This window comes from Cariama cristata, unplaced genomic scaffold (genome assembly GCF_000690535.1).
Source record: "Cariama cristata isolate BGI_N322 unplaced genomic scaffold, ASM69053v1 scaffold4013, whole genome shotgun sequence".
Lineage (NCBI taxonomy): Eukaryota > Metazoa > Chordata > Aves > Cariamiformes > Cariamidae > Cariama > Cariama cristata.
The window spans coordinates 5589-16836 of NW_009610020.1; the positions used below are offsets into that span (position 1 = coordinate 5589).

Below are 11248 nucleotides of genomic sequence, written 5' to 3' on the forward strand. Positions count from 1 at the left end.
GGGGAAGGAAACATACTGAGTAAGAGGAAAGCAGCAACACAGCCCATCTGCTAAAATAACAAAATAACATTAGCCCAGTTTTCAACCAAAGCAAGGAAGAACATGCAGGTACTAACAGTTAGGAAGAACATGCAGGTACTAAATAGCAGTAACAATATGAACTCAAGAGAAAATAAAGGAATAGGCAATGTCATACAAGTCAGTCACACAGGTCCACAGAGAACTACATCTTTAAGTCTCAGAACTACCAGCACTAATAGTAGATGTATCTGCAAAATCATGAAAGGCTATTCCAATCTCAGAAGGGTAAAACAGCCCATAAAAACGACTCAGATCAAAGAGATCTTATTGCTGTAACATGAGCCAAGGCTGTAGCCAAAAGTGGCAGGCTTGTCCATCCTTCCTTCTCATTCTCCATCTTATGCTGGTAGTGGCACAGGAATATACATGTAGCCATACTGTGAGCTGGATCACAGAACCCTCTCCTTGTCTTCCTTCTGTTTTCTTTTTCCCTCCTCCCCCTTTGGTCTGGAAAGCAGGGATTATTAAAGTCAATGTTTGGGAAAATGACTCACTGATGATCTTGTCTAGATGAACTTAGGAATGCATTTTATTTGGGTGTAACAAAGATCTTCCTCCAAAATCCCACACAAATAACCCAGAACTTCTGAAAAGGTAAAAGCCCCACGACAAATACGAGGATAAAACATTGCACATGCTCTCAAACTGCACTCAAGTCCAAACAGGATGAGTTATTGAGCACATGCCAAACAGAAACATTCTAGAGGAACTACTATTGAACACAGTGATCTGTGAGCAGATCCAGGGATGACTGGAAACACTGATAAAAACATTGAATAAAAATGATAGATAATAAAAAACAATAGTAAGGAGATAGAGGTCACTGTTAATTCACTAGTATATGGCTGCAAGTTTTCTACACAATTCAATTTTTAAGCCCTGAAGTAGTAACACTTCTTCTAATACCATTTGTATGCTTTCTAGCAGAGCTCCACTGAAGAACATTTTCTCCTAATACCTTACTCAGCATCATCTTTGACCTGTTTCAACAAATAATTCCTTTCTCTCCCCATATCACTCCAAATAATTCCCTTCCATTTCTATCTACATTCTTTAAACTTTACTCCTTATTAGCTGCTAAGATTATTAGCCTTCGAAATAAGGAGTAGAAGTCTCTTTTCTTACATGCATTAATCCAAGTAAGAGTTTTACAACGGCATCTGACAGCAGAATTTCACCCAAGCTTCTTTTATTCCATCTATATAATATACAACTTTTGACTATTCTACATTCAGAGAGATGTGAAAGTCTAGAAAAACTCCTGTGAGGTAAAATCAGGGCTTCTCCAAAGCGTGTAAGGCACACTCTCATGTAAAACTTGCTCATTAGCATTGAGAGACAAGGGTCTCTCAACTCAGTTGCCATGTTGGGGCAAAATGAAATTGAGCTCACCAGCCTTCTGGTTATTCTGATACATGATACCTAACCTTTCAGACTTTTGTAGGTGGTAATAGTTTCAAAAATACTCCTGTACTACTTATGAGGCAGCGGTATTTCTTTAGAAGAGGTTTTTCCATAATCAGTTCAACGCTTTTAGTACAATTGGTATAATGCTTTTATTACAAACAGGTGTCTAGTTACTGACCCAAACAATGAGTCTTTGAAATTAAAAAAACTAGAATGAACACACAACAAGTATTACAGAGTATATGTTCTACACATCAGCAAGGAGAGTGGACACCACCTGGCTGCTGTCAAAGCATTCTCTGCGAATTACAAAAATAGTGGGAAGTTCCAGCTCACTGACAGCTTTCCAGCAGGGTGGTGGGCAAAGATTCACTTCTCTCACAGTTCATGTGTTTATACAGAGCTGAGAGAGAGTATGACAGAAAAGTTTCTGCTTAATACAACTGACATTTCCATTCACGCACTAAAATTGTAAGTAGCTGTCCATCCAAAGTCATGCTTCAGAACCAATTGAATTTTATGTCCACACTGGAAAACACCAGCCCTGCTCCACAGAATTATCAGTCTAAACAGGATTTTAAATGCCTCGCTATGACCCTAAACACATCAGCATTTTTTGCGTGTTTTTCTTCTCAGGAATCTCTGCAGCGCTCGCTTGTGGAAATACTGTAGATTTTTCTCTCTTTAGCTCCAACCTGCAGATTTGTATACCCACTCAAAACAAACCGATGTATACATAGCTGAAACAGTTAAGCTTAACTATACAGCGCATTAGCCTGCCTGAACAAAGTCAGTCTACAACTTTTTAGTTTCCTCCTTCAGTGAGAAAATAATTTAGAAGATAATTCATAAAGACAAACCAAAAGGCAGAAGTGAAATCAGGAGACAGACGATTCACAATCTGTAGATATTCTGACAGTGACCACAAAATTACATTTTTGCACTCAAACCTGATTTCGTATTAACATGTAAAATAAGCACAGGTTTTGCACAAACAAATACAAAATTCATCAGAAATGTGGGCTGTAATTGTATCTACAGAAAAAATGGTTTCATTTATATTATAAAAGATCAGCATTAATGTAGAAATGTCACCACTCTCTGGTAACAAAGCCTTTCATTTGCTGAAATTTCACATATCTAAGATTTTATTTCCTTTTAAAAAGCTGCAAGTCAAGAACCTGCACAAGGCCATGAATACACATTATCCAGAAGCACTTAGTGTGGGTTGTTTTGCTCACTACAGAGTTTTTATAATACACTGTTGAAAATTCTAGTTATTTTGACAAGCGGTATCTGTCTCTGAAGTAAAGACATCACAAAGGAAAGACAGTAAATGTATCACAACCAGTTTTTCTCAGCTATATACCGTTCACATTCCTGTAACATGATCTTACCCAAGGATCACAGGAATTTAATGCACTTTTAAATCTGTTCATACATCCATTTTGTAAAGACTGCACTCCAATTATTTCAGTGCTTGCTGACCAAAGGAAGAGAGCAATAGCTGTAAGTATGCTTACTTCATCAAGAACTGGCTTAGAGGCTTCTGAAAAACAAAACCAAACACGCTGTTAGCTTACTCCAAAAAGGGTCTAGAATTTTTTTAGTAAAAGCCAGTGAACATAGATAAACTCAGAAAGAGGAAACAAATGTACTTGAAATTATTTGCAACCGCATACAAATATGCAGGAAAAAAATGTATTTTTTAGATCTTTTCCCCATTAAAAATATACTTTGCCTTTTTTTTTAATTCTCTTCAGCTGATACAGCAGAGTAAAAAACTGATATCCAGCATGGCAACAACTTTTGCTTAACCTGAGGTTTCACATAACAGGCTAGCTGATCTGACAGCTACCTGTCACCAATAAGAACAGTCCTACTTTAACCTTTCCTGCTTTTCAAATAATCTGTAGCTGACATTGTCATCCTTTTTTCCTTGCACAAGCTCTGTCTTCACAGATCTCATTCATTAATTTACATCAACAGGAAAAAAAATTATATTTACATATAATTATTATTTTTTTATGTGTGTGTATATATATATTTAAAATGCTGTTCTGCTGGTTTTGTTGGTCAGATTGGTTCTGCTCTCCCTTGAGAAGCACAAAGAAACAGAAGATATATAGTCAGGAAAAAGAAAAACAGCATGACTGCCCTTTACAGACATCAGCTACTCACTCCATTGGCTTAGCCACGACGTGAAACCTCACTTCAAAAAACTACTCCAAGCATTTTAAGTGACAAGTTTATTTTTTAAGATTTTTTTATATTTTAAATTTGTAATTCAATAAAATCTAAACAAGACTTGAAATCGTATGCAGTAGACCCTGCTTAGATTCTTGTGTGTGTGACGTGTCCCACTCCACAGAAGATTAGAAAGGAAAAGGCAAACATACACTTTTGCAAGGAACAAAGAAACATTTCTGAAGTCTGCAAAAAAGTCTAAAGCCAGTAATGTTTCTGGAAAGAGGGACTGGGAAATCCTTACAGTAACAAAAGGCTGGAAGACAAGAGCTGATGTGACAAATCAAATTAGAAGTTTGACTTGGTTAACACAAATCTACTCATCCTTCCCCTTCAGACATTTTCAGGATCATTTGCAATTACCTACTTGCTCCCTGTCTCTCACATGAGTAACTCCATTCAAGCCTCTCTTCAGTCTACAAATGGCTCCTTGGGGATGTAATGGGATGGGTTTTGGCTGAACTACCGTTATGCAAATGACAAATCTTTGTCTCTCTCTCTCTCTCGCTAACTACACAGCTGAGACTGTACTTCTTTCTTGCTTCTCGAAGGGCAAGGCAAAGTACGAATATGAACCAAGAGAAGTAGTCTGCAGTTCTCTAAAGAGACACAGTAGACAACGCTCTGGTGGGTAACAGATTTTTTTTTGGCAGGCGTAGGATTTTCTCCTCACCACTGAAAGTCTGTAACAGTATTGTGAATATCCTACTCCAGTATGAACCCTGCTACAATTAGCCCTTGCTGTCTTCACACTCATGCACTTTAACACTCGCTGTCATTAAGACTATATGAATCGTGTCAGCAAACACTTAAAAGATACACTGATTGCCATTTTTCTTGAGGTTTAATTCAAGGTGTTGAGTCCGCGTACAGTAGTGAACAATTACAGCTTCAGTAAAGAGATCGGTTCCCCTACCAACACTGTTTTGGCAACTAAAATCTCCTTTCCTTTAAGCTAAGAGGTATTCTGTGGAAAGAGGAAAGAAGGGGTGGAAATGACAGTTTGCTCAGGCCTTGCCAACATGTCTAGAGTTGTCAGTAGCCACAGAAATTGAGGCACAGTTCAGGAAGTGAAGTGAATTCAGCTTGGAACTCCTTTAGATTTTACTTGCAAGATATTTAGCAGATGTCAGAAAGACCAACTGATATCAGAAGGTAGATCTCCAAGTTCCGGAAACAAGTCATTAGCTGAAGATATGAAGACTGGTAAGGTCAGCCTGAGGAAAAACTAAAGCATGAAATAATCACATCATAATGGGATTCAGAATGGAAGAGGAAAGTCTGAACTTGTACAGAAGAATACTTTACAGAAAGAACCTGGGGGGTGGTGGTGCTGCAAGATGAGTTGCAAAAGGCAAAATTTCTAACAGGAGGTTATAACCAATATTGTCAAAGAAAACAGACGAACAAGAACAAATCTGTGATGGAAACTCCTGTGATGTAACTGTATTTTCTTAAAGCCAATGCTGTGCTTGTCTTCAACATAACCTATTCAGTAACTCTGATTAGTTATGCTCTGTGCACTCAGGTCTTTCTCCCATTTCAGTTTTATAACCAATTCACCACCACTTTTAATCCCCAACCCTCAGACATGAAGCCTATTAAATTATAGGCAGATACAATACTTGCCTTTTCATTACAGTAAACCCCAGTTCTCTTTAAATTCTCATGCATTGGGAAACCACTTACCAGGTTGAGAGTATTCCAAGATAGATGCTAGAGTGCTGCGGATAAGACCTGTCCATTGTTTCTGAGTTTCATCAGTCTTGACTGTAGGAAGAGTAACAATAGTTTTTATCCCTTGAAGGGCTGCACTGACTGGAGGTGGGACCTGATTATCTGCTGATTTTACCGCTGTTTCTTTCAATACTCTTGTAATCAGAAATAGGATAGTGGGTAAGATTGTCATACATCCTAAAAAAAAAAAAAAAAAAAAGACAAAATAAAATTTCTGAAGTTAATTCCAACAAGTGTGCTAGATAACTTCTTTAGCTTTCCCAATATGGATATATATGGCTAGGAGACAAAGGAGACATGAAGATAAACTGCAATTCAGGTAACAAGCAATATGTGTCATTCAATAATTCATCACCAAATTCATTCTTCAGTACTACTGAAGTGTATTGTAACACAAGTCATACAAGCCAACACTCAAAATGTTGCTGTCAATTCAGGAATGATGATTCAGCTAATAAAGTTTTGCCCTACATGGCATGTGATACTGGTACGTATCATATTGAACACATCCAGATTGTTAAACATCTTAAAACAGGACCTGCATATTGCTAGGGTCCTATAAAGTAAACAGCAACAATAAGAGGTCTGGAAACAGGTATCCAAAACAAGTTACTGCACTTTCCAAGGAAGCTAGTGTGTGGTACAAGCCCCAGAAGCAAAAGTAAGGAAGTTATCTGGGCGTCTCACATCCTGGGCAGAAGCTGCAGCCACCTGGCTACTCTACAAAGGAGACAACGCGATCCTCCTCCTCCTACTGCATTGCTTTTCTGAAGAAATCAATGCGTATATACATTTTTTGTGCAGCTAGTCCTGCAGATGCAAGTCAGGTATACTCAAGAAATACTGGACAGGTAACACATAACCTGACTTTAGACACATGGAAATTTATTAGAAGTGTTTCAATAACACATGCAGACTTTAAGCCCTTATAGGACTGAAAGAAGGGTGCTGTTTGGTTTAGCCATGTAATATCAATCTATGGCTCATTCAGACAGTCAAGTCTCTTTCCGTATCTTCTCTATGCCTTGTCTTCCCACATCTGTGGAAACACAAATACCACCATTTTCCTACTTCTGGGAACGCTGTGAGGATAAATACACTAAGTAGAATAATTATGACTGGAAGGGACTGCTGGAGGTCACCTAGTCCAACCTCCTTTTTCAAAGCAGCAGCTCCTCTAGATCAGATTGCCCAGGATCTTGTCCAATGGAGACTGCAAGAGAAAGTTTTTTAAAAAAAAAAAGTTTTAAAGAAAGAGGAAGAAATATAAAAAACCTGCTCAAATCACAGAAAGTGATGAATTCTCTTCTTTCGCAGTTTCCCTTACATCCGAAGTCTCAATTAAGGCAAATGTTTGTGCATGTACTATCCTTCTCTCCCTACAGCTATCAGTTGGCTACATCTAAATCACAGAAAGTGATGAATTCTCTTCGTTCGCAGTTTCCCTTGCATCCAAAGTCTCAATTAAGGCAAATGTTAGTGCATGTACTATCCTCCTCTCCCTACAGCTATCAGTTGGCTACATCTTCTGGATGAGGGGAAAAAAAAAAAAAAAACCACACCACAACTACTCTAGCAGTCTCTGTAGACTAACAACAGTTTCTGAGCTGCTTTCACTGCCAAAATGCTAGGAGTCATGCCTTCAACTCCAGTCAACACAGAAGTAGTACTGTTACTCTTTCTCCCCACTCTCCCTGCCCCCCTCAGCCCCAAAAAAGAAAAGGGAGAAAGGAAAAAGAACAAGGAATTAAATCAAAACAGTGCCAGGCTCCAGATCAGCTCAAAATCTACTATTTTTTAAAGAACTGGAAGACCCAAATTGTCTGTTTGATGGCAGCCCGTGTTGTGTCCTGAGCATGACTTTGTCCAAATGTGTTATTTACCATGCATCTCATTAAGGGACCAACCTCTGAAATGTCTTTTCGACATCAGTGTGTGAAACTTCCCAGAGATCCGCGAGACAACTCTTAAGTAATTTGTTCTCTGAAAAGTGAAACTCAAAGAGCGCAGCTTCCCATGCAATTGTGTCCCTTACCCCTGCACTCCACTCAGTGCAATTACCCTAGTTTACGCATATCCTTTGTGACAGTCTCCCTGGGCAGAAGAAAGCTCCATTTAGTTTAGAGTCACATTTGGGATGATTGACAGCCAACGGCTGCAAAACCAAGTGTACCACAGATGAATTGTGGTTTTTTTTTCTTAGTAGAATTCTCTTTTCATCCAGCTGCTGCTTTTCATGAACTTCTCAGGAATTTAATTATCTCCAAGATGTCTATGTTCTTTTACAATATGATTAAAATTGGCCAGAAGGTTTCAAAACCATGAAAAAAGGGAAAAAACCCCAACAATAAAATCATAGTGATATAGAGCTCATTTCCTCAGCAAACTTGCAGCATGCATGCGAACTTAAAATCAAATCGTTTCCTTTACGTTGCTTACTGGAAAAGCCTGAATTCTTCATTTATTTTAGAACCTAACCATACTTTTCAATAGATGACCCTTAAAGAATCCCATAAAAATATATTTACAGTTTGCTTTTAGCATCATATGCTCACGACAATTCCTCTACAGTAATCACTCCTAGGTGTTTTGTTGCAATGCCTTACCTGCCGGAGAACACAGGGAAGGCAGGTCAGACAGTATAGTAACAGTGGCAGCCACAAGACGAGCACTTTCCTCAGAGAGGTGGGATTTGGCAGCAACGTGACTTGGAGAATCTGACACTTTTGAACTCAGATGGGGCATGTGCCGTACTAGGATAAACATGAGCAATTCCATGGCAGCAAAGACAAGAGATTTTCCAGGCACAAGACCACCACTCTCACCTCCCTCTCCTAAAGCAAGAGGATTTTCTTTTTCCTCAATATCATCTTCATCTGAAAAAAGGAAAGAAATGTCTGAGGACGCAGTTAAAGATCCCACACCAAAGATTACATGAAACACTCTTTAAAAAAAAGTTAAAAAAATCAAGAAGAAAAAGTTGCTTCACAGTAACATATGATGAACATGACTCATGCCAAACTAAAATGTTTTAGTTAGAATGACTTAAAGGAGTTTAAAATGCTTTAGAAGTATTATGATTGCAACAATACTTACTAAAAATCCCTCCAGAACTAGAAAAAAAAGTGGTAATACTTACACAAAACAAAAAAGCAGTAATTATGTTGCTTCTTTTAAAACTGACTGTAAAATTAACAGCAATGACTGCCAAATAAATAGGCATGACAATATTTTCTTAATTTAATGGCTATTAATTAAATGTTCCACCCTGACAAAAATCTTATTTCAGCCTAAACTGAAATAAGAGAACAGAAAAGCATTGTAGGATTCTATGTCTGAGTTCATGATTTTGGCGCATTCAGTTCAAAAAGTCTCTCTTCTGAATGGCAGCTTGGCCAGCTGCAGTCTTTTCCTTCTCCTATTAAACAGCAACAGAGATTCAGTAAGTCAAAGCTGGCCTGAACTACCCCTATGGAGCTCCTATGAATTTAAATGATTGCTAGTGTTATCACATTCACTGATTTGAAAAATGCAACTTACTGGGCCTACAGTAAACAATTCCATTAATTCATATGGAGGAACAGAGCTTGCATTTTCAGTTGTGCTGGTTCCCCAAGTTCCAGCAAAATCCTCTCTCTGTTTTTATGTGGAAAATGGGCAAAAACTAACAGTTGGGTTTTTTCTCAACAGTACATTGTGCCAAACTAAGATGGTAGTTTTCCTTAATAAAAGAATATTCTTTGGGTTTAACTTTACTTCTTTCAGGTAAAAGAAAACACGGCAGACCTAATGCAACCAGATACCAATGAACTATTTGCCAGGTTGCCACTTGGAAACTAATTTACCTGGCAAAGATGGAAACAGCACAATGAGTGCGAGATTTTTAAACGGTAAAAGGATGATTGAACAGGGAGATGCTCTGTTAAAGGAAGAGGTTACTCAAAGTACCTCAGAAAGTAGCTTTCAGACTGATACTAATATCCTTATCAAGGATATTCTTACATAAAGAACTAACAGAATATGCCGATACATAAACTAACAGAATATGCCGATAAAAAGCCTAAGCAAAACTTCAGAAGCTGAAATACTGTACCAGAAGAAGTGAGGATAAAAGAAAAAAGAATTAGTTTTATTAAAGCTCAATAAAGGCCAAGTAGAGGAACAGGATTTAGATGTATCAACTCATCAGAGAATCTCAGAAACATTTAAGTTAAAAGGGACCTCCATAAGTCATCCAAGTCCAGTCTCCTGTTCAAAACAGAGCCAACTTGAAAGCTTGAGCAGGTTGCTCAGGGCTGGTCCAGTATTGAGTATCTCCAAGCATGGAGATGCCACGACATCCCTGGGCACCTGTTCTACTGCTTCACCACTTCCATGGTGACAATTTTTTTCCTTGTGTCCCATCTGGATTTCTGTTGCTGCAACTTGTCCTTCCACCATATGCCTTTCAGAAGAGTCTGGATTGGTCTTCTCTTTAAATCCCCTTTAAGAAGAGGATTGTTATTCTATCCCATATTAACCCTCTCTTCTGCAGACTAAGTAAGTTCAGCGCTCTCAGCCTCTCCTCATGTGTCACATACTTCACCTCCCTAAGCAGCTAAGTTGACCTCCACTGGACTTCCTTCTGTTTGTCAACATCTCTCTTATTCAGGATGAGGGGGAAGAGCAAAAAAAAAAACTAGACACTGCTCCAGATGCATCTTCACAAACGCAAGTCGAAAGGACAATCATCTCTCTTAACCTACTGGTCATGCTTTTCTAATGCAGCCCAGTAAGAGAGTCTTGAGCATTGCATAGGCACACCACAGATTCACATTCAACTCCTTACCCAGCAGATCTGCTATCCCGTCTGTCAGCCCCCCAGCCTATACCAATGCACAGGGTTATTCCATCCCCAGTGCAGGATTTTGCATTTGTCTGCTGATTTTCAGCAGGTTCTCAGTCCTGCACCTTGAGATTCCCCTCAAAGGCAGCACTGCCCTCCAGCATATCCACCACTTGCACAATTTGGTATCATCCACAAATTTGCTGAGGGTGCATTCTGTCCTATCCTCCAGATTGTTAATGATGATGTTTAACAGTATCAGACCCAATACTGAACTCTAAGGAACACCAGTTGCAACCAGCTGCCAGTTAAGACTTGAATCACCGGGCCCCATTCAAGCACAGCAGTCCAGCCAGTAATTCTCCTACTTTTCAGTCTACATCTCTCCAATTTGACAATGATACTATGGGGTACTGGATCAAAAGCTTTGCAAAAGTCAAGGTAAACAATATCCACCACTCCCCCTTCATCCAAAACCAGTTATTTCATCACAGAGGGTGATTAGGCATTATTTGTCTGTGCTCGCTATTTCAAATCACATTCTTCTACTTCATGTACTCAAGAGTGGTTTCCAAGTGCATTTACTCAAAAATCTTTCAACATACACAGTAGGCTTACTGGCACTTTGTATCCCAAAATACAACTCACATCTTTATTTATTGAAAGTTAGACATAGCATCTACTTTTTGTCATTTGCTGGAAAGCTTTCTTGAGCACCACAGCTTTTCAAAGATGTCTGCAGCAGCCTTAGCATGTCACCAGCCAGCTCCCTCAGATGCATCTCATATGGTCCCAGGGTATGTCCTGCTTTTACCTAAGTGGTCCCTAATCTGATGCTCATTTACTGTAGCAATTCTCTCCCCTAAACTTGCTCACTAGACACAGAGGCACAGGAGGACTAAGCAAAGAAGATAATAGTGCCTCAGTTTCCCCCCCCCCCCCCCCCCCCCA

At 39.0% G+C, this 11248-nt stretch overlaps 1 protein-coding gene across 2 annotated transcripts in view; it reads right to left on the reverse strand.

The window, feature by feature from the left end:
- Positions 1–11248, reverse strand: part of HEATR5B (HEAT repeat containing 5B) — a 56467-nt gene that overhangs the window by 2654 nt on the left and 42565 nt on the right. The window contains exons 31-34 of one of the 2 annotated variants that reach the window (XM_009697732.1): positions 8079–8348; positions 5421–5649; positions 5236–5249; positions 2886–3022 (exon numbers count right to left, since the gene is read on the reverse strand). In XM_009697732.1, coding sequence (XP_009696034.1) covers positions 2886–3022; positions 5236–5249; positions 5421–5649; positions 8079–8348 — 650 coding nt within the window. Of the gene's footprint in view, positions 1–2885; positions 3038–5235; positions 5250–5420; positions 5650–8078; positions 8349–11248 lie in introns of both variants that reach the window. The other variant, XM_009697731.1, reaches the window with a different exon arrangement.